Genomic DNA, 23,338 nt, shown 5'->3' on the forward strand with positions numbered 1-23,338 from the left:
AAAAGGGAATTCTTCTATATCAGGTGATATGTGAGACACCTTAAAAATATTCAATAATTTGGACGAACATGGATAATCATAAAATTCAGAAACTTTCAAGAATCGACGACAAATTATAGAATAAAATTAATCTTTCAAACACAGAATATTTACAATCTGAACAATAATATCTCCTTGTATTGAAACACAATTGTCAGGTGAAAAAATCGTCAAAACGCATGTCGGTGTTTTCAATTTCTTGTATTGTAAAATCAAGTCAGTTTTATCTCTAAGTGTAGGTCCTTCAAAATGTTTTTGCTTAGGTTCTAATTTAGTTATTGGTAATTCAGTCTTTGAATAATTAAATAATTCAGATATACGTCTACAAAGTTGTGCATGAGGATTTGCAGATGATCTTACAAGTTTTTTTAATTTTCCCAAATAATTTTCAAAGGGAAAACAATTAATTGTGTTTAAATTACCAAGATTCCTTACATCTGTTACTAAATGAATTAAACTGTGAAGATTATATGTCACTTCTTCTTTCCCATAGGATTTTTCAAAATACTTTACAAAATTATACAAAACTTCTTTTGCAAAGTCAATATGTTCAAAAATATGATTATCGTTACACAGAATTGTAATACCAACATGAAACATTAAAAAATGATTGTAAAGTTGTTTAGGCAAAATATTTATTAAAGAAACTGGACCCACGTATAACAAGAATAATCTAAACTCATTTGCTTTCCAACGATTTAAGTCCGATATAGCTCTACATTTTCTAGGAAATTCATGTACTATATAAGAAGACAACAAAATTAATCTATCTGATAAATTATTAATAGCTTTTCCAGATAATTTAAATGAAGGTTTTCCCTTTGATACCCATAATATTAACAACTTTTTCATTATACCTAAATATACCAAATGCATGGGATCTAATGGAAATTGATTCACTAAATCTAAGTTTAAATTCAATAATGGAGACCTTCCTTTATGATGTTCCTCTTGTACTTGTTTAGTAAAAGTTTCTTTTGTTCTAAGTTGTCCACTTTTACATGGAAAAATCATTTTATTAATGTATTTCCCTTCAATATCGCATTTTTCACACCCATGCCTAGAATTATGACCTACACAACATTTTAGAAAAGCTCGTGCAGGAGCATCACATATCAGAGACCTGATTCTAATTTGAAATAATTTATGATCTATTTCAATACTATTCTTTAATATATCATCATTAAGCTCGTGTATTAGATCTTGTAAATAACAATCAAGAGGTTCTGGCTTTCCTTTGCCAGTAAATAAACCTACAATAAATGGTTTATTTAATGAAGTTAAACTTAATGATCTACAAAGAATTGGCCAGACAACTATGTTGTTACTTTTAAACAAGGGTAACCCATCAATATTAAAATCTAAATCAATAATTTTTGAGCATGATTCTTCCTTTAATAGGAGATATAACTGCTTACGCATACCAAAATAAGTAAATTTTCCACTTTGCAAATCAATTGAATTTGTAGTTTTTGGAGTGTATAACAAAGACCTTCCAGATAATGGTACAGATATATCATAATGAAATTGTCTTAGTAATGACAATAATTCATCTAATGCTGATAATGTAATATTATGTGTTAGGGCCCAGTTTCTCAATTTATTCAGAAAATCATCAGATAATGTTTCGTTTTCTGAAAAATCATGTTTTTCAGTGATATATAATTCTGGAAATATTTCAAAATCTAAATCTTGATCTGAACCTAGTTCTAAATGCGAATCAATGATTGAATGTGACATTGATGATTTTGTCTCATTATTTCTAAAATTTAAACTAAAACCTAAATCTTCATCTATATTTAAGTTTAGTTCTAAGTGTGAGTCAATGACTGAATGTGTTGTCGATTTTGTTTCATTCCAATTGAGTTCATTTAATAACTCATGTACTTGTTTTTGTATATTCCTTTTAGTTTGTTTTTTGCCAAGAAATTTAACTTCTTTTTCTTTATCCATATTTAAACAAGAATATTTTTTCTGTTCTTTTGTTTTTTAACAAGTATTTTATGTAAGTATTATATGTGCGACAAAGATATATTTACATATATATTTTCCTGAAAAAATGACAACTATTTAATTAAGAAATGAAAAACACAATATAATTTGATTCTTAATATATACTGATACAATAAAAAATGTTAGATTAATCAGATTATGATTTCACACAAATTGATATCTTCTTATTAATTGTAAAATATTATTTGTAGATGTGATATTTGACGTCTAATCTCATATCTTTTTTTAGTATTAATATTGTGTTATAAATATACATATATATACATATATACAGAACAGTAAACTATAAAATTATTAAACCAATATACAACTTACCTTATTCGTCGTAAAAAAGAGATATTCTTTATATCAATATTTTCGCCGGACCGGCGTTTTGATCAACCTAACCTTTGTTATGATCTATGCACGAGAATTGATTAACTTTATAGTACACATTACTAGTATTTTTCTATCCTTTCACTACTAGTTTCACTTTTGCAATATTCACAAGTCGTTTGTATAATATTCACAATAAAAGTTTTCTTGTTTGAACAGCAAATATATGCAATAACTCTGCGATCATTCCAAATAAATGGAATATAACCTTAATACTTTTTGTTAGTAAGACAATGGAAAGAGGAAGAGAAAGAGAGAAAGAGAGAGAGAGAAAGAGAGAGAGAGAATCACCCCGCTATTCATTCCGATATTCATAGTCCATTATTTTTATTTCAAGATCGTTTTAAGTATAATATCTTAAGATATGTTATTACGATTCTGTGATTGAATTACAACACATTATTATTAAGACGGTCTTCAATATAAAATCGGACTATGAATATGAATATCTAAAATTAAAAATACATTAATTTTTTTAATTCAAAATTATATGTATATATATACACACACACATATATATATATATATATATATATATATATATATAATTTTGAATTAAAACATTAATTTTTATTCTATTTAGGCCCGATATTGTACCAACATTATTTTGGATTTAAGTGCGACTTAAACATGTATCTATCTTTATTTTTCTTTCTAAATTAATAAAAACAGATATATATATATATATATATATATATATATATATATATATATATTTAAGTCTCGTTTAAAGCCAAAATAATGTTGATGCAATCAGGCCTTATAGAAACGTAAAAAATACGTTTCTTAAACTATGGTTTTAAAAATGTTTCTGTTGAAACGTTTCTTATTGGTGTTTGACGGTTAAAAAATATTGGATACGTTTAGAAAACGTTTATAAAACGAACCTGTGCTACCTGGGGATCGTTATATAAAACCATCAAAATTTTCTAATTATGAACAGGATGATAGACAATTTCTGTGTGACTTCTTAAATAAAAAAAAGAAACAAATTTTGAACAATTTCCCAATATTCCTATTAATACTATTTCCAAAAATATAAGTTTTACTAACGTAGAATTAAATATATTATATAATATAGCTGGCTACATTGTTAACAGCATTGCTAGAAGTAACAGTACAAAATGTGCAACTTGTTTAAATTCTGCAGGTTCAACAAACTATAATACAAATATTAAATATGCAGAATTCGTGCATTTAAAATGTTTCAGAAATAATACATTATTTTTTGTAACCACAGATGTTTTTAAATATTTTGTTGATATGGAAGTTGGTATTCGTCAATATTTGCCTCATTTAAATTCTGTTAAATGTAACTTAATTAGTTTTTTTATTGAAGAAATAAAAAATATTTCTTGTTCAAGTTTGAACAACTGTTATCAATTAAGTTTAAAAATTATAAAACATTTTATTTCATATAGAATTAAAATTTCTTGTATAAAAGGCCGATTAGTTAAATCAATATATAGTAGCAAAATGGCCATGCATACATTAATTCGTTAAGTTATCATTAAATATTGATTAAGTAACTTATGTTTATATTATATATATATATATATATATATATATATATATGTATTTTATATTATGTTATATTGAAATTTATATTGAAAATATTGAAAGAAATTTGTTACTTTTGCTTTATATTTTAATTTAGAAAATTAAAACAAATTTTTCAAATAATTTATAATATTTTCTTTTACTTTTCAAATTATTATGCTTCCGAATAACAATGGCGGAACAATATTTATTGGTTCCGCCATGATTTTACAAAATTTGTTTCGACCAATAGGAAGGAACACGAACGTGGCCAGACTCGATATTCTAGGGACTCTAGATTGAACTATAAATACCGATCTATAATACTTTTATGTCTATGGTCGGTGTAAACTAGACCTATATTTTTATGGGTGCGTTCCTTTTGGACGTTTACACGCTTAAAGCGTTTATAAGCATTGCTTACGCTGTTCCATTTGGAGTTATAAGCGCTTATAAACGCATTAATGACGTCACTGTGACGTCATAACTTGTGCTAACAAATGCTTATTTCATCGAGGTAGGGCAGCAAAAGCGTGAGCGCTTACAGCGCGTGAGCGTTCATATGGAACGCACATGTGGTATCGCATGGTGAACAGAAAAATGAATTTAAATTGTACATCGGTATATGATGGTAAAATCTTTTCTACGTAATTCTTTAAGTGTAATATTGCAGTTTTCTCGCGATACTTATTAAGAATTAAAAGACTGTTTTCTAGTTCTGTATTAAGTTTTAAAGAATCTCCATCGTCATCAAAGAATATTTCGAACATTATTACAATTAGCGAACACAAAAGAACAATCTGTTTTTTTACAATTTTTACATGCTCACGATGCTCATACACCCAAAAGGAACAACTTTCCCTTTGCAATTTTAAGCGCTTAAGGGTCGGCAGGTGATACAGGCAAACTCCGAATTGATATTGGAGACCTCGCGCGGTGACAACGCGAAACTCCGGTTTCAGTGTTACCAACGTTGAAAAACCAATTTCAGGTTCTATGTGTGGTGTATGTCCGTACACATACACACACCACTGAATTACTCACGCGGACGCACCGAAAGAGAGATACGGCCTGAAAATGCTTTTGGGCCTTCCGTAGCAGAAGGCAGTAATGTACCAAGACTAATAAGCATCCGCTTTTTATAAATTACATATATTCTTATGCACACATGTGCGTATATATATATAATTTGTACCTAATTATTATGTGTACGTTTACAAGGTCTGTCCAAAAGAAACAGGACTTTATAAAAATAGCGGTTTCTGGTGGCGCACATGCATTGGAAAGATACATCCTTCATTGACATTCTCTCAAATTTTCATAACATTTGGTTTATTAGAAGCCGAGATTTTGGGTTCAAAGTAACAGTACCTTTTTAGCATCGATCGAAACATGAGTCTTGAACAAAGAGCAAACATTAAGTTCTGTTTTAAACTTGGTAAAACTTTTACCGAAACGTTTCAATTAATGAAATAAGTTTATCGTGACAATTGTTTATCCCGTAGCAATGTTCAGGAGTGGTTTAAACGTTTTCAAGAGGGTCGTGAAGACTTGTGTGACGACGAAAAGTCGGGCCGGCCAAAATCGGCCGTGATCGATAAAAACATTGAAATTGTGCGTGATTTCATATCAAACAATGTTGATTTGTTTTTACGATTCTGAGGGAATTATCCACCGAGAATTCATCCCACCCGGCCAAACGGTTAATGCTATGTTTTATCTTGATATTATGAAGCGTTTATTGTCGCGTATTCGTCGTGTACGACCACAATACCGTGAAAAAGGGAGTTGGCGCCTTTTGCACGATAATGCGCAGTCTCATCGCTCGACACTTATCACCGATTTTTTGACCAAAAATGGCATTTTAACCATCAACCACTCGCCATATTCGCCTGATTTGGTTCCTTGTGATTTTTAGTCTGTTTGGAAAACTTCTTTTGCCGATGAAAGGACAACGCTATGTGGACATTGAAGCCATCCAAAAGGCGTCGACCGGCATTCTCAAGAACATTCCGAAGAATGACCTAAAACACTCATTCGAAATGCTTATTGACCGTGCAAAACGCTGTATTGACGCAGAAGGAGACTATTTTGAATGAAATAAAATCACCTTTTCGGATGAAGGAGTGGGTCCATTGGTAATGTTACGTCCTGTCGGCTCCACGTTTTTCCTCCCACGAAATGAATAATAATCGTCCGATCGGTCACAAAAAACGGGTTGCGCAATAGAAAAGAACCGTTATTATCAAATAATGTTTAGACCTACTAAAAACGATATCTAAACAAATACCGGAAGGGATCAATAACGAAATCCTCTAAACAACGAAACAGACAAACACAGCTGCATAATCTTAAGAAAGAAACAAATAATGCCGCTACGCACTGTCGGCTCCACGTTTTTCCTCCCACCAAAATGAAGCAATAATCGTCCGACTAATCATAAAAAGGATCGCGCGACGAAAAATATTTTAAAACATTGAAAACGATGTCAAAAGAAACGACCGGAAAGGACCGATAGTGAGATCCTCTAAATGAATAAACCGACAAACACAGCTACATAATCTTAAGAAAGAAACAAATAACGCCGCTACGCACTGTCGGCTCCACGTCATTACCTCTTATAAAGATAAAGCAATAATTACCCGACCAGTCATAAGAGGGCCGCGGAACGAAAAAATATTTTAAACATTGAAATCGATGTTCAAAGAAATGACCGAAAAGGATCGATAGCGAGATCCCCTAAATAAATAAATGGATAAAAACAGCTGCATAATCCCAGGAGATAACCAAATGAAGAATCTCCAAATTTCCTAAGAGGCCGTACAGAGCCCACCAATCAGCAACAATCAAAAATAAGGAAGAGAAGGATCTCACCAAACGACAGCTTTTTACACGTCAAAATCTCAAAAATACTCCCGCCCAAATTGTTAACACGCCCTCAAAGTTTAATATAAAAAGGGAAGACTCGCGCATTACAGACACACCAAAAAATTCAAATCAGTCGATAGTACAACGTTAGATTCATTCGGCACAGTTACTCCCGCTCATTCCTATTTTCGGTCGTTCGCTGACAAGGAATTCGTTTCACATATCGGGAGTTCTGATCAAGTTTTGAAAATTATTAGAGTCAGTGCCCAACAACGACCTGCCGAACAAGAGCCACAACTGGGCCACGACCTGACCAGCAGCTAAAAACGCAACAAATCTGCCTAAGTAGTAAGTCCATTTTCCTTCTCTTTCACCGCCGTTCTTTTCTCTTTATTCAACCCTGTTCTTTTATTAAGTGCCTAAAATCGCGCCGACCCGCCGATTCTCGCGAGCCAACCGAGACCATAGATCGGACGACACAACCGTGTGCGAAATCGCGCCGTAACACATATTACATTTTCGTAAATCTATTATTTTTTTTTCTTATTATAAACCATTGTAACAAATACCAACCAGAATAAAATCTTTAGAATCGCACTCGTTCCCCTTCTTTTCTGGTTGATGACTTCCGTACTTATGTAACACCCGCGACCCACACACACAAACACACACACACTCATACAAATAATTTTAAAGCCGATATCAATTAAGATTATATGTATAACGTTAGGAATTAATTGAATAAATGTTAAATTACATATTAAATAATCGGTAAATTTATTTAACTCCCTCACTCCTTCCACGCGAAAGATCACACAAGGTCCCGTCCCGCATAAAAGAGATTCGATTCTCTTACCAAAAAGGGACCACCGAGAGAGCGTTCGCATAACAGAATAACAACGACACCCGTCGTTTACCTGTTTGCTAACCTGCAGCTCGCTTGACCGAGTCACTCGTCGATAAGACTTTTGACATCGGAACAGTTCTTGTTACGCCCTTCCTCTGACCCATCCTCTCTATGGACGTAACAGTAGAAATTGAAGGTGTGATGGATTGCTTCGTGTATAAGGACATACTTGACAAGCAAATGCTTCCTTACGCGAAGGATAATATGCCTCATGGATGGATCTTCCAACATGATAGAGATCCAAAACATGCTTTAAAGATCGTATCACAGTATTTGTCTGCAAAAAAAGTGCGAGTTTTGGAATGGCCTGCTCAGTCTCCGGATTTAAATCCTATTGAGCATCTTTGAGATGAACTTGGTCGCCGAGTAGCCAACAAGAAACATTCGAATAAATGGGTTTTATTCAACACTTTAAGTGAAGAATGGAAAAAAATCCCTCGAGACTTAATCACCCGTTTAATTGAGTCAATGCCACGTCGTTGCGCAGCAGTCATTATTTCTAAAGGGATGGCTACTAAATATTAAATATTACTATTGTTTTTTTTTAGTATTTTCTAGTGATTTAGTTGATTTTTGTGATTTGAAGTAACTTGAAGTTCCTGGCCCGATATTTATGATCATGCGTCTTTTGTATTATGTTAAATAAAAAAATTATTGTAATTGTTACTCTAGCATTATCAACGCTTATTCATAGTAAAATATGTTATTCTATGTATAATTAATCTTTTTTTTAATTCATTTTTCTTATACCCAAAATATGGAAAAAAATCTGCTTGGCCCGAAACTTTTGATCGCCACTGTATGTTACTTTTATATAAATAAATAATTATATGTAAATAAATATAATTATTTTTTTACAGCAATACCCCAACGTACGTATTGGCCGAGCACGGGCCAGCCGGCCCCCTGCCGGTCAACCACGTGCCGCCCGGCTACCTGCCGGTCAACCACGTGCCGCCTGGCTACTTGCCGATGAACCACGTGCCGCCCGGCTTCCTGCCGGCCGACCACATGCCGACTGGCCTCCTGCCGAGCGACTACGTGCCGCCGCCCACCTACATGCCTGGTCCCTTGGCTCCTGCCTGCATTTTTTTAATGCAGAGACCGCAAACTGTGAGTATTTTACTTTTATATATGATATTTTTATGTGATTTCTATTACACAACATATTTCTCTCTTTGTTCTATATATAATAAATATAAAATATTTATATATGTATATAAATATATGTATATAAATATGTATATAAATATATGTAAAATATATATATATTTAATTATTATAAATAATTTCTTATTATCTTTATAAAAGAGTATAATTATTTTGTGTGTGTGTGTGTGTGTGTGTGTGTGTATATATATATATATATAATTATACTCTTTTATAAAAATAATAAGAAATTATATATAATACAAAAGAGTATGCAATATTACACAGCTTATATAATAATATGCTTCCTTATTTATAATAGTTATAATATAATATAATATAACAGCTATAATAGTTATAATAAAATATAAACTTCACAAAACAGAAAAAGAAAGAATTTTTTTCATGTTATATAATTACTTCTTATAAATTAAAATAATTATAAAATTATATTTTTAGTTTTCTCAAGCGGAAAGACGCCGGCGTTATCGCCAAAGACGCCACGAACGGCGTCAGGCAGCGGCAGCAGCAGCAGCAGCACCGGGACCAATGCCAGCACCAGGACCCATACCAGTACCGGGACCGATACCGGCACCGGCACGAGCACCGGCACGAGCACCGGCACGAGCACCGGCACGAGCACCGGCACGAGCACCGGCACGAGCACCGGCACGAGCACCGGCACGAGCACCGGCACGAGCACCGGCACGAGCACCGGCACGAGCACCGGCACGAGCACCGGCACGAGCACCGGCACGAGCACCGGCACGAGCACCGGCACGAGCACCGGCACGAGCACCGGCACGAGCACCGGCACGAGCACCGGCACGAGCACCGGCACGAGCACCGGCACGAGCACCGGCACGAGCACCGGCACGAGCACCGGCACGAGCACCGGCACGAGCACCGGCACGAGCACCGGCACGAGCACCGGCACGAGCACCGGCACGAGCACCGGCACGAGCACCGGCACGAGCACCGGCACGAGCACCGGCACGAGCACCGGCACGAGCACCGGCACGAGCACCGGCACGAGCACCGGCACGAGCACCGGCACGAGCACCGGCACGAGCACCGGCACGAGCACCGGCACGAGCACCGGCACGAGCACCGGCACGAGCACCGGCACGAGCACCGGCACGAGCACCGGCACGAGCACCGGCACGAGCACCGGCACGAGCACCGGCACGAGCACCGGCACGAGCACCGGCACGAGCACCGGCACGAGCACCGGCACGAGCACCGGCACGAGCACCGGCACGAGCACCGGCACGAGCACCGGCACGAGCACCGGCACGAGCACCGGCACGAGCACCGGCACGAGCACCGGCACGAGCACCGGCACGAGCACCGGCACGAGCACCGGCACGAGCACCGCCACGAGCACCGCCACGAGCACCGCCACGAGCACCGGCACCAGCACGGCACCGACACCGGCACCGACACCGACACCGACACCGACACCGGCACCGGCACGAGCATTGGCAGCAGCACCGGCTCCAGCTCCGGGTCCAGCAAGGTGGATTCCAAGGGGAAGAAGAGAGAGGATGAATCCTTCTTCTCGCGAAGTTATTATGAACTTTTTTCATTTTAAAACAAAAATAAAATAAATAAAAACAAAAATTATTATTATTTAATAAATAATATATAATATAATATTAATATATTTCTTAATTTATTTTATTTATTTTTCTATTATTTTATTTTATTTTATTTATTTCGATTGTATTCATAATTTTCTACAATAATTTATTTTAATTACTTTTATTTCACTTGATTTTTTAAATTTCAATTATAATTATTTCCAATTTTTTTTTTAATGTGGATGTGTGTGTGCGCGCGCGTGTATGTGTGTGTGTGCGTAGTATATTAATGTCATGCACTTTGTTAGTGTGCATATATACAAATATATTACATAAGCTGCTATCGTTTTGGCCGCTCGTACACTGCAAGCGTCATTCTATCTCTTTTTGACATATAGTGAGTAACAGAGATAAAATGACGTTTACAGCGTGCGAGCGCCCAAACGAACGCAGCCATATAAATAATACAAGAGAAACAGAGATGACGTATATTGTCTCTCCATCACGCGGTGCTGCCAACTCAATTTCTTACAATTAGCTGCACTTGCACCTTAGTTACAGATACAATATCCATATCGGTAATATTTTGCCTCGAAGAAGTTATATTTCTTTATAAAACGTGTTTTGCTATATTCCTTGTAAAGTTTATTACCCCGCTAAAGAGCCGGATTTTGCATTTTGGCTTTAAAAAAATTTATAATAATTACAATCGGTGCACATGATCTATACACTTCATTCACAATCAGTATACCTTATTCATGTCAACTTTATGAAATTTTATTTTAAGCCTTTTTTCCAAAAAATCGCTCTTTAGCGGGCTGCGAGCAATCCTCCTGAATAAGAATATCATTGTTAAATATGATTCTTTCTTAATTTATAGCCGAAATATCGTCGAAAAGAATTCGTAGTTCCGAAGTCTCCGCATGAGGTCTCCACCGTGTCGCCTACCGACCCTTAAGCAGCAAACGAAACGATTGAAAATAGCGCTTATAAGCGTGAGCGCTTACAGCGCGTGAGCGTTCATATGGAGCACACCCTATATATAATAAGATATATAGGTATATAAATCGGTTTTTCGAGTATCATCGTACAAAGGTAAAAGTAATTTTTGTTAGGCTAAAAATTTGCATTAATGTGGCTAAAAAGAAGAATACGAAGATTGGAAGTATGAATTATACGGAAAATTCAGATAAGCAGGTTATCATAGATGATCGACTGCAGCATTTTATTGAAACTGAGACGAAGAAGCAACAATTTCAAGTTAGTTTTGATTTTATTAGCGCAAATAAATTTATTGATAGATATTTTCTATTTATATTTAGTGTTCTTTATAAAAAATGATAACTATAAATATTTATTTTATTATATTATAATACTTTGGTTATATAATTTTATAATAAATGTTTGAACTTCAATAATATATATATACACTTGAGCATATTTATTAAACTTTATTTTTGGATTTATCTGTTATCTACAAACGATGATGATATTTATTGTATCATTTGCTTAAGAATAATGCATTACATCATATAATTTAATATGATATTTCAGGGATTGGTACATGAACTGACAGGTATCTGTTGGGAGACTTGTATGGATAAACCATCACCACGTCTAGAACCCAAAGTTCATAAGTGTCTTGTAAATTGTGTGGAAAGATTTATTGACACTACTAATTATATAACAAATAGAATAGAACGTATTGCGACCAATTTACAACCCGAGCCAGATAGTATAGAATGATTTCATTCTGAGAATGTATGAAACTTTATCATTTATAGGAAGTTTGTAATATATTTATATATTGGGTGTGTTAGATCTGTATTATAAACTGGTGATCATGTTTTCAAGCATTTGGGGATTTTTGAAACGCCACAAGCGTAAATTTGTAGTTGGAAGTATTGTCGTTAGTAGTGTCATTTTTTTGACACGTTATACGCACCGCAGGCTTCGAGAATGGCAAGATAACGAAATAAAAATGTTAATGGAAAAAACAAAGAAACGACAATATTATGAAAGCATAGAAAAAACGTGCAACCATATGATATTATCTCTTACTGCGACTTTAAGAAACTCCGTGATCAAAGAAAATGATACAGAGACTATTATAAATCAGCTTAGAGATGGTACTGTTGATAAGATAGCATCGTGGAATAAATTAAAAATATTAGCATTTACACGATCGGCCGTAATAATTTATTCTTACACAATGTTAGTTACATTTCTTCGAATACAGGTCACTTTAATTAGTGGACATATGTATAAAAATGCACAAAATGTGGACAATGGGATTATCGAAAATGAGGTACAAGCAAAGTATATGACACTTTCTAGCTATTTTATATATGAAAGCATTAAGAATTTGAGCAGTTTCATAAAGAGTAAAGTTGCCGATGTCACAGCTTCGCTGTCTCTGACAGAACAATTAACATTGAGAGATTTGGAACAAATTTATTGGGCACTTACATCTTCTGTATCTGCTGATAACTCAAAAGATCCTATCAAAAATTTTACACATTATATATTGGAAAAAAATACTGAGAGCAATGATACATCTATTTATGCAAAATTGATCGATCAGATGCTAGATGTATTGGAGAGTGAGGAAGTGCAAGATTTAATGCAGAAGAATGTCAGGAGTGGATTTGTTTTATTAATGGATCATATATCTGTACATTTCAACTCTTCTAAAACCGAAAGTGAACATGATGCAACATCACAGTTAAAAGAATCAAATATCAAAAATTCAAGTTCAGCACACTTGCAAAAAGCAACTACAAGTAATGGATCGAGTGAATTTGTAAATATTCATAAGACCACTATAGCTTTGGCCAAAATTATTCCCATTATAAATGGACAAGTTCCAGATAACTCGACACCAAAAGATATAGCGGCAGATTGGCTTCAACATCTGCTATTAAATAATGACTTTAAAATTCTTGGAGCAAATATTTACGAAGCATTTAGCTGTTCATAGAGTTACATTCAAATCAACATTATGAGAATCAGATGCAAAAATTATTTCATGATTGTATACATCACAAAAAATATATAAATTTTATATACTCTTGAGTTTTGTACAATATTATATTTAAGAGTATACACACAAGTATTTTGTGATACAGAGGAATACAGGGAAATTATGTCGTATATCTACAAATTAACACGAAATTATGGACTTTATTCCTTCATTTTACATAGCTAACACAAAATACTTCTATCACACACACACACACACACACACAGACATAAAATATATTGATTTTTTTTATTTCAAAATTATTGGGATCGAAATTTTCTCTTTTTAAAATTTTCCATCAGTTCCGTTATTTACAGCACATACAAATAAAAATATTTTGCGTTCTGTCTTTCATTCATTTTTTTCGTTGTAATGTAGTTGTAAGAAAAGTTTTAATTTAAGAGGAAAATTGAGTTAATAAAAATTAAGAATAAAGGGTAAATAAATATTAATACACTTGATAAGTTTTTTTACAATTTTATGAAGAAATACTTAAATATAAAGCAATTCGTTTTATTTAAAGTATATAGGAATTTATAATTAATTAAATGAGACACGAGTTATAATTACATAATAGCTAAAACTGTTTCAAATTACATAATGTCAATGTGTGACACTTATAAATACAATAATTAATATTATAGTATTGTAATAAAGTTCATTGTTTTCATTATGTATTATAAATTTTATTTTAGTGTCTTTACGAAACATTTAGCTGCATTTCATACAAAGGTCCTACATTTACATATCTTAAATAACATTGTATTTTAATTCTAGTTAAAATGACTTGCTTGCACTATGAAAAAATACAATGACAGATTAAAAATTATCAATAAGAATGTGATATTGAAAAAATTGCAAAGTTGATTTATTTCCATAACTTTTTGATAGACATGTTTTTTTCGGAGTCTTTCTGCATCACCTTTGCTACAGCCATCTCAAAATCTTCTTGAGTTACATGAACACGACGTTCTCTGAGAGCATACATACCAGCTTCCGTGCAAACACCCTATGATATAAATAATATATTGAAAAACACTTGTGCACATATATTTAAAATTTAAATTACTATTAGATTTTTTTAAAATTCTCTTTTTTGTTTTTATATAATAAAAAAACGACTCTATCTTAACATGTCTATTAATTAATTTATTAAATATTGATGTTTATATATTTTATTCACTATTAACTCTTATATTATTTAACAATTTCTATTAATAATTTCCTTTTAAGCACTTTTGGAATAAAATATATATCTAAGACAAAAAAACATCACAATTTACTTTGTGTTTTATTTTAATAATACACTAAACTTAAACATAAGTTAAATTTTTCATTACCTTAACTTCTGCTCCTGATGCACCTGGCATAAGTTCAGCTATTTTTCTCAGATTTATTCCACGTGTCAAATTCATTTTTCTGGAATGAATTTTCAGGATGTCCAATCTTGCCTCTTCATTTGGAGGTGGAAATTCAATCTTACGGTCAATACGCCCAGGACGTAATAATGCAGGATCCAAGATATCAATTCTATTTGTAGCCATAATGACCTTTATGTTTTTTGTTGCCTCAAAACCATCCAATTGATTGAGCAATTCTAACATAGTTCGTTGAACCTAAAAGTATAATTTTTAACATAATTAAAAAAGAAAAAGTTTATATTTGTATACATATATATATTACACATACTTCACTATCGCCACCAGATCCAGATTCAATCCGTGAACTTCCAATGGAATCAATTTCATCCATAAATATTATTGATGGCGCATGTTCTCTTGCCATCACAAAAAGTTCACGAACCATACGAGAACCCTCCCCAATAAATTTCTGTACTAATTCAGATCCAGATACGCGAATAAAGGTACATTCTGTATGATGTGCTACTGCTCTTGCAAGTAAAGTTTTACCAGTACCTAAGGATTTTCTTCATTATTATGATACAATTGAATAAATTACAACTGGTGACTTACAACAGAAATGTGACAAAATAATATTTCAATTATATATAATTAATATATATAATATTTTTATTTAATATAATAAATTGTTAACAATTTTAATTTTGTATAATTTTATATAATAAAAATACAAAGTAATAAAATTTATTATATAATAATATAATAAATTATACCTGGTGGTCCATACAATAGTACCCCTTTAGGTTGTGCAATTCCAAGAGCATCAAATAATTCTGGATGCTTGACCGGTAACTCTATAACTTCTTTTATTTCCTTTATCTGTTTGTCTAAACCTCCAACCATTTCATACGTGGAATCTGGTACTTTCTCCACCATCATAAGAGAAACGAGTGGATCAACTTTATTCGGCAATATTTTATGCAAAGTATAACTCTCATTGCGCAAAGCCACTCGCGAATTCGGTGTCACATCATTAATATCAATGTTCTTGTCTATATCCACCACAAACTTGCCCTCAGGATGTACTTTGACTAAGACTTTCTTCTTGTCCATAGGTTTAACTACTTCCCCTACGTATGAGCCTTGCTCCTGTAAGAGTTGTAACTCCTCTCGCAGCATACGTACTAGGAAAAAAATAAAATGAAAGATATAATAATAATCGTATGCAATGTGTCTTATATAACTGAAAATATATCAAACTTTTCTGAATTTCAAATAATAAAATTATCATTGTAATTAGCCATAAGCTGTAATTGAGCAGCATGCTTTTATAATATATATAAGGCGCTATAAGCATACTCTCTGAATCCAATCCAAAATAAGTACCTTTTGCATTAAGTTCATTACGCTGTGCCTGCAATCTCCTTAAATTTTGACTCTTTTCAGCAACAATTAATTGTAATTCCTCAATTTTTGTAATATAATAAGGTTTAAAACCCTCTCCTTTCATATTCTTTTCGTCAATATCCATCTGAAAAAGGTTTAAGATAATTATTAATAAATATATGATTGCTCTCTTGCATATGTAGATAAAAGAATTATAATTAAAAATTTTTTACCTTATTTGTAAGCGTCATGATGGACTTAAGAATAACAAATATGTCAGATGAATATTTAATATATCTTCGGATTTACAATAAAAAAACTACAAATTACTTAATGTGCTGATGGTAGAATCGCAACACCATGTACATAAAACCTTATTTTTCTACAAATTGATTACTTCTTGCTTTTTTCTCTTTATAAGATCAGTTTTTGCTTTATCATCTGCATTATAAAAGTCATACTATTTCCATAAACTTCTATATAATACTAGACTGCTAACTCGTCTCAAATTTGGTTTTATAAAATGGCCACGAAAAGCATAAAATTTGAGAACAAAGAGTGTTGTAATCATTTCTAGAATTTCCTGAGGGTCGATTCCAACGCAAAAAAACTAGTATGTCAATTTAGTAATTAATAAATACGGTATAGTTACATTTAATATAACACTCACAGATATTACAGTCGGACCTCTTATCCTACGACATTTTCGGTCTGGAATCTTCCCCTCAAACCTCTGATCCTACGACAAAAATTTGAGAGTGGGGGTATAATTCCCCTTTCACGGTTGTAGCATGAGAGGATTTTTTGTCATAAGATAAGAAGTTTCATAGCATAAGGGTGCCTTTTCATGTAGCGAATTTGTCGCTGCGAATAGCGAATAGCGAATAGTGAAAAAACTGTTTACCTTTCGTATGTATATCGTATTTTTTATATTGCAGAATAAAAAATATATAAAATATATATATAAAAATTATATAATGTAATAATTTATATTTATAGTATCTAAAATATAAAATATAAATTATATATAATATATATAATCTGTTTAATCTTTTAGAATGGAAAAAGACTCAGTTACAAGTTGGACGCGCGTTGGTATAACCAACAAATACAATTATTTAATTACATGTGTGCGCAAGTTAATAACTATTATTATTACCATGAAATATACGAAAAAAGAAAGCTGCTGCCATTACTATACTGTTAAATGTAAAAAGAAGAAAATATTCTAAGAAGAAGTATTGGATAGCACCCATTTTTCAAGCAAGAAAAAAACATGGTTTTTTTATGCTGTATTAGCCAAATTGGTTTTAGAAGATTTAAGATTCCATAATTATTTATGTATGTCCGCAACTCAATTAGAAGACTTGATTCTTTTAGTTGCTTCAGAAATATTTAAACAATATTACATTAGAAAACCTATAGATGTTGCTGAGCGTGTATTTATCATATTGAGGTAAGAAAATTATTACTTAAAATGTATTACTATAGAATATTGTGCACTTAAAAATCTAAATTTAATTTCAGATATTTAGCCTCTGGTGATTCCATATCTTCAATATCTTATCAATATCTGATTGGTTTAACTACTACTGCAAATATACTGAAACGTGTCAAGTTATATGGAATAATTTATCACCTATTGTATTATCTGAAGAAATAAATGAAATTGAATGGTGAACAATAGCAAAAGGTTTTGAAGATCAATGGAATTTTCCACATTGTTTAGGTGCCATAGACAGAAAGTACATAATTATTGAAGTAAAATGATTTATTTATTTATTATAGAATATTATGTAAAATAGATTTATATATTTACTAAATTTGTAAAATAATTTATTTTAAGGGTCAACCCAATTCAGGATCATTGCATTTTAATTATAAAGGAAATTACAGTATAGTTCTTCTGGCTATATGTGATAGCAATTATATTTTTATATTGTTGATATTGGAGCATATGGTCGAAGGAGTGATGGAGGAATTTTTAAACAGAGTGTATTTGGTCAAAAATTTGAAAATAATGAAATGAAGGTACCTAAACTTGCACCAATTTCTAATAATGGAGAAGATTTTCCTTACGTTATCGTAGGAGATGAAACTTTTCCGTTGAAAATTTATTTATTAAGACCTTATCCGGGTAAACAAAATATTGGAAATGAGAAGCGTATATTCAATTATAGATTATCAAGAGCCAGAAGAACAATAGAGAACAGTTTTGGAATTCTAGCTAATAGGTGGAGAATTTTTCGAAAGCCTATTATTTTAAAAGTAGAGAAAACCATGAAAATTGTACAAGCGACTGTGTGTCTACATAATTGGTTACGTATAGCAGATCTTAACGGAAACGAAAAAATTCAATATATTACACCAGATTTAGTTGACAGAGAAGACGAAAATGCTTTTATAGCAGGAAGCTAGAGAGCAGATATGCAGGATGTAACTGGAATAACAGACAACTCGCTTAGGAAATAACTCTAGCACTCGTCAAGCTATAGAAGTTCGGGAACAATTTCTTCATTATTTTAACAATGATGGAGCTGTCGATTGGCAATGTCTTTATATGTAAATACATTTAAAAATTATAAATAAAAATTGTAAATAAATTATTGTATAAAATTATGACTTTATTATATAAAATTATACCTTATACAAATTAAATAAATGCGTAATATAATATTAACAAACACTTTTTTGAACATATTTTTAAATAATTGTTATGATTATTAATTTACATAAATTTAAAGTAAATTTAAGTAATTTCATTTTCCACATCTAGTTCATTTTCTAACTTAAACAATAATTCATAAATTTTAAACATTGCTCTATATTACCTTGTTTTTTATTAAAATTTCTTAATTTTTTGTCTACTGCAGAACAAAAATATGAAATTTTATCTCCTTTTATTTCCGGTATAGGTAATAATGGTGGCTGCACAATTTGAGGTGGCGGAATAGGCTGACTTAATGCATTGGCAATAATTTCAATTGGATCTTCGCGTTTTTTCTTTTTGCCTGAAAAAAATCAAATTAATTTATTAATATAATTATGCTTATAATAACTTAGTATTTATTAATACTTTTATAAGATAATAAAAAATATACAAACCCTTATTAAGTTTGAAATCATCTGAAGAACGATTCGAATCATCCAATTCTTCTATATCATTTGGAAGATTAGCATCTTTTTCCTTAGGTATCGTCAAATTGCTGACAGTACTATATTGAAAAATAGCATTTCAATAAAACTAATTCAATGAAATTAATTCATTACAATCTATTATTTTTACTTCTATAATTAAATTTACCTCTTAATTCCAAGATCAAATGAATCTTTTAAGAAGCTCATTTGCTTCATATATCGCCATGGTTTGCCTTTTTTTCCTGCTTGACCACTTCTCCCTTTTTCTTTTATAATGTTTACTCTATATGTATCATATAAATTTTTCCATTTTAATTTTAATGCTGTAGCAGTGTATTGCTCTGAAAAAAAGTTTATGGTCATAATTAATTTTGTATAAAATTACTAATTTTCTCAGTAAATAATGTAATTTATCTTATACTGTTTTCTTTGTTTGTATTCATTAGATTCGTTATATCTTGCTAAAGTTTATCTTTTGCTGCTTTAGTCCACTGTGATGGTAATGTTTATCTTTAAAATTCCATAAGGGAGGTCGATCTTGTACTGCAGAAATTAATATTTCTTCCATCGATGCAATTATTGCAGTGTCATTACTTCTGTTAATATTTTCCTTGTTGATTTGATCAATATCACCAGTACTTTCATTAATATTCGTAATAATCTGCCCATCAACTAAAACAAATAAACAATGATAACTCAATAATTATACTAAAATTTACAGTAAAAAATTTAAATTAATAATAATTATTATTTTTTACATGTTTTAGGATAAAACTGATTATCAGCCAAAACAATTTCTGTGTAACCTTGCATACAAAGATGTGTTTGTATATTTTCAACACTACAGTTTTCTTTACACAATCCACATAAAGACGTATCGTAATCCTGAAAACATATTAAAATACAAATATTTTTGCTGTGATATATTCAATTTTTTATATTTTTAGTTCATTATATTAAGATATATGGATGTGCGCATAATTAATGTTAGAATTGTTAGTAGCGAAATTAGCAAACGCGTTTTTATAAAATATAGATAAACATGCATAAAACTTTAATGTTAGCTTATAATTTAATTAATGACTTACATTTGTTGACTCCATTTTCAAAATACAATACTGTTCACAGTGTTCACTATATTCGCAGCGAATGTTCGCTAAAAGCTAAAAAAAATTTAGCGAACAGCGTTTATTCGTTAGCGAACTGCGAATGACCACGTGACCTCTATTCGCAGCGAATTTTTCGCTGCATGAATTGGCACCTTAAGAGGGTCGTAGGATAAGAGGTCCGACTGTATTTCATAAGGGTGATTCCACAAAAGCTGTCGTAAGTCGGATGTCGGAAGAGTTGACTAATCACAGTTGACTTTAGAGAAGAATAATCGAATATGATTGGTCAACTCTTTCGACATCCGACTTACGACAGCTATTGTGGAATCACCCTAAGTAAGTATTATTAGTAAACTTTGATATTTACAATATGATTGTGTCAGGTTAATTTTTTAAAAGAATAAATAAAAAACTTTAAATCCATCACTTTAATATTTTATAATTTTTTTCAAATTTATAACAAATTTTACTTATTTGTAATACTTAAAGTAATACTTATAATATTTTTTGCATTAAGTTTTATTGATATGCAAATATAAAAATAATTATCTTTAATTTATTATTATAATATTGTTATTGCATTATATATATATAAAGTATAATTATTATCAAGTGTAAGCATATTATTATACTATATTATACATTATACATTATCCTATTTTTTTTTATTATAGATTATTATATTTATATAATATATATATATAATATATAAGATATAGATTATTATAGATATAGAAAAACCTTGCAAAAAAGACATCAAAAAATGGATTGATTTTATCAAAATAAAAAAGGGACCTTCTTGGCAAGAGAAAAAAAGTCTTTATTTGTATACAACATTTTGACACTTCATCATATAAAATTCCTGTAACATCACATCCAGAGAGAATTTATTTAAAGCCAGATGCTAACCATCAATAATGACAACCAATTCTAATGATATTGAGACAAACCAATATAATGAAGAACAATCTTCACCTAATTTTGAAGCAAGAAATTTAATTGGTAAGAAACAGCAAGTGAAATATTAACAAAATAACTGCAAAATGTAACTTATAATTATATGGAGAATTCTTTTCAAATAGTAAAATTTATCTCTAATAGATACATCAATAAATGAGCCTATCGAAGAATTAACACAACTAACATTTAGTGATAGCCACTCGAAATTTATCGTCAATAAAGGGCAATTTCCTGCAATAAAGGAAACTTTAATTGAAAATATTGCAGATAGTAATGAAAACACTGAGCAACTTGATAACTTCTGCAATACTTCTTCAACGAGAAAACGGTCAATATTAGTTATTCTGTTTAATATCAATACCATAAAATATTTATAATAAAAATAATAATTATTATTATTTACATTATTCGCGTAATAAGCGAAATATTATTTTATAGAAAACAGGGACATAACATTCCTGAAAAACCACCTCGGCTAAAGAAACCACGCTACGTCGAAGATATAAAAAATAATTTTGAAGACATTGAACGAGTAAAGCAACATTGGAAACTGGCAATGGATTGCATTGAAAATTTAAGAAAGACGAACAAATTGAGAAAAAAATGCCAAAGATACAAAAGAAAAATAATAAATTCAAATAGTTTATTAAATCATTTAGAGCAAGATAAAATTATCTTAGATGACATAAGACGAATGTTGAACGTAGGTACCATATTAACGAAAAGTATAATGCATGTTAATTAACATGCATTATATTTTCTGTTGTAAAATTTTTTCAAAATCTTTATAACAATTCTAAATTAAAAATTCTACATTATGCAAATATATTAATTGTACATATTTTTAAATAATCTTTATATACGAAAAAATAATATTTACACATATACAAATATACAAATATCGAATAAAAAACTCATCATCATATATTGTTGATCACTGAATATTATTGATCCATTAGGAATATATATATATATAGACTAGCTTTTTATTTGGACCGCGCGAAGTGTACAATATTTCTCTCTATATTATATATTTTTACTATATTATATATTTCTCTCTATACTATATATTTTTTAAAACATTTTTCTTGCTTTAATTAATACAATTTTTTTTAATTTCTCAATTTACAAAATTTCTCTGTATATTATATTTTTTGTAAAACATTTTTCACTTCCTTCAATTAGATATGAAGACATATAATTATTTATGAAATTACTAATCAATAACTGATATTGTCTATATATACAGACGTTATTTTGTGCCTTAAATTTGTGAGTGCTTAACAAATTTTTTTACAGCCTCCTATAATTAAAAAAATTAAATAAAAAATTATATATATGAAAATGTGATATATCTCGATATTTCGAAACATTTTAAACACATCTGCACAAAAATCTTTAAAAAAATTAAATAAAAAATTTTTTTTGAGAAAAACAAATGTGGAAGTAGTTCGTGGATGCGTGGGTAGATGCGTGGGTAGGATAAAACAAAAAAAATCACCTAGTTGTCATCCCTTAAAAATTTGCGAAATTTTGGTACCAATTTCGTGAAAATGGGTCCATAAATGTGCGTAGGTGGATGCGTGGGTGGACGCGTGAGTGGGATAAAAATTAAAAAAAAAACCACATCGTCATAATCCCAGAAGAATTAGGAACATTTTGACACCTGTTTCGTGGAGATCGATCCACAAATGCGGAAGTAGTTCGTGGTCATACAGACAGACAAACAGACGGACCGCACTTATATATAGAATTCCTCGCAGGCATGGACGGATGCGTGGGTGCATGCGTAGGTGGGCAAAACCTAAAAAAACCACATAACAGCCTTTTCCGAAAAAGTTCCGAAATTTTGATACCAATTTCTTGAAAATCAGTAGATAAATACTCAC

The 23,338-nt window shown here is 31.5% G+C and overlaps 5 protein-coding genes and 2 long non-coding RNA genes across 12 annotated transcripts in view; 4 read left to right on the forward strand and 3 right to left on the reverse strand.

Moving 5' to 3' along the window:
- Positions 1-2,924, reverse strand: part of LOC140673284 (uncharacterized) — a 5,153-nt gene extending 2,229 nt beyond the window's left edge. For 3 of the 4 annotated variants that reach the window (XM_072906151.1, XM_072906149.1, XM_072906150.1), the window contains exons 1-2: positions 2,368-2,924; positions 1-2,090 (exon numbers count right to left, since the gene is read on the reverse strand). The exon at positions 1-2,090 is cut by the window's left edge and continues 147 nt beyond it. In XM_072906151.1, the coding sequence (XP_072762252.1) occupies positions 127-1,992 (1,866 nt within the window). In that variant the 5' untranslated portion in view covers positions 1,993-2,090; positions 2,368-2,924 and the 3' untranslated portion in view covers positions 1-126. The remainder of the gene's footprint in view (positions 2,091-2,367) is intronic. The other variant, XR_012048036.1, reaches the window with a different exon arrangement.
- A 3,742-nt stretch (positions 2,925-6,666) lies between these two features.
- LOC140673405 (uncharacterized) lies at positions 6,667-9,488 on the forward strand. The gene is made up of 3 exons (XR_012048055.1): positions 6,667-7,182; positions 8,602-8,854; positions 9,350-9,488. It is a non-coding gene; the product is annotated as an uncharacterized lncRNA (long non-coding RNA).
- Positions 9,489-11,459: 1,971 nt separating this feature from the next.
- LOC140673129 (mitochondrial import inner membrane translocase subunit Tim8 A-like) lies at positions 11,460-12,395 on the forward strand. Its single transcript, XM_072905796.1, has 2 exons — positions 11,460-11,733; positions 12,028-12,395. Exons 1-2 carry the CDS (start codon positions 11,641-11,643, stop codon positions 12,217-12,219), a joined length of 285 nt encoding a protein of 94 aa, XP_072761897.1. The 5' UTR covers positions 11,460-11,640; the 3' UTR covers positions 12,220-12,395.
- Positions 12,317-13,957, forward strand: Pex3 (peroxisomal biogenesis factor 3). The gene has a single exon (XM_072905794.1). It carries the CDS (start codon positions 12,317-12,319, stop codon positions 13,451-13,453), a length of 1,137 nt encoding a protein of 378 aa, XP_072761895.1. The 3' UTR covers positions 13,454-13,957.
- A 202-nt stretch (positions 13,958-14,159) lies between these two features.
- Rpt6 (26S proteasome regulatory subunit Rpt6) lies at positions 14,160-16,720 on the reverse strand. The gene is made up of 6 exons (XM_072905793.1): positions 16,476-16,720; positions 16,243-16,387; positions 15,630-16,040; positions 15,185-15,411; positions 14,836-15,111; positions 14,160-14,504 (listed from the first exon to the last, which is right to left on the reverse strand). The coding sequence occupies exons 1-6, from the start codon at positions 16,491-16,493 to the stop codon at positions 14,364-14,366; spliced, it is 1,218 nt and encodes a 405-aa protein (XP_072761894.1). The 5' UTR covers positions 16,494-16,720; the 3' UTR covers positions 14,160-14,363.
- A 341-nt stretch (positions 16,721-17,061) lies between these two features.
- On the forward strand, positions 17,062-18,926 carry LOC140673130 (uncharacterized). Of its 3 annotated transcripts, none has more exons than XR_012048003.1 (4): positions 17,062-17,151; positions 17,300-17,698; positions 17,770-18,003; positions 18,089-18,926. It is a non-coding gene; the product is annotated as an uncharacterized lncRNA (long non-coding RNA). The 3 variants fall into 3 exon arrangements; XR_012048002.1 differs by having other exon boundaries at positions 17,121-17,221; XR_012048004.1 differs by having other exon boundaries at positions 17,121-17,221; positions 17,770-17,987.
- Positions 18,927-19,000: 74 nt separating this feature from the next.
- On the reverse strand, positions 19,001-20,625 carry LOC140673128 (uncharacterized). Its single transcript, XM_072905795.1, has 6 exons — positions 20,469-20,625; positions 20,139-20,265; positions 19,802-20,052; positions 19,547-19,721; positions 19,348-19,457; positions 19,001-19,253 (listed from the first exon to the last, which is right to left on the reverse strand). The coding sequence occupies exons 3-6, from the start codon at positions 19,821-19,823 to the stop codon at positions 19,027-19,029; spliced, it is 534 nt and encodes a 177-aa protein (XP_072761896.1). The 5' UTR covers positions 19,824-20,052; positions 20,139-20,265; positions 20,469-20,625; the 3' UTR covers positions 19,001-19,026.
- Between the last annotated feature and the right edge of the window lie 2,713 nt (positions 20,626-23,338).

The sequence above is a fragment of the Anoplolepis gracilipes genome, chromosome 14 (assembly GCF_047496725.1).
Source record: "Anoplolepis gracilipes chromosome 14, ASM4749672v1, whole genome shotgun sequence".
Taxonomy (NCBI): domain Eukaryota; kingdom Metazoa; phylum Arthropoda; class Insecta; order Hymenoptera; family Formicidae; genus Anoplolepis; species Anoplolepis gracilipes.

What these genes read in the sequence shown, in the direction of transcription:
- LOC140673128 (XM_072905795.1), bottom strand. Translation starts at nt 19,823, where the DNA reads ATGAATACAAACAAAGAAAACA. An exon ending in GAATACAAACAAAGAAAACA is followed by an intron (nt 19,722 to 19,801) that starts GTATAAGATAAA and finishes ACTTTTTTTCAG; the next exon opens with AGCAATACACTGCTACAGCA. An exon ending in TTTGATCTTGGAATTAAGAG is followed by an intron (nt 19,458 to 19,546) that starts GTAAATTTAATT and finishes TTTTCAATATAG; the next exon opens with TACTGTCAGCAATTTGACGA.
- Rpt6 (XM_072905793.1), bottom strand. An exon ending in ACTATTGTATGGACCACCAG is followed by an intron (nt 15,412 to 15,629) that starts GTATAATTTATT and finishes GAAAATCCTTAG; the next exon opens with GTACTGGTAAAACTTTACTT. An exon ending in GATCTGGTGGCGATAGTGAA is followed by an intron (nt 15,112 to 15,184) that starts GTATGTGTAATA and finishes TTATACTTTTAG; the next exon opens with GTTCAACGAACTATGTTAGA.
- Pex3 (XM_072905794.1), top strand. Translation starts at nt 12,317, where the DNA reads ATGTTTTCAAGCATTTGGGGATTTTTGAAACGCCACAAGCGTAAATTT.
- LOC140673129 (XM_072905796.1), top strand. Translation starts at nt 11,641, where the DNA reads ATGAATTATACGGAAAATTCAGATAAGCAGGTTATCATAGATGATCGA. An exon ending in CGAAGAAGCAACAATTTCAA is followed by an intron (nt 11,734 to 12,027) that starts GTTAGTTTTGAT and finishes ATGATATTTCAG; the next exon opens with GGATTGGTACATGAACTGAC.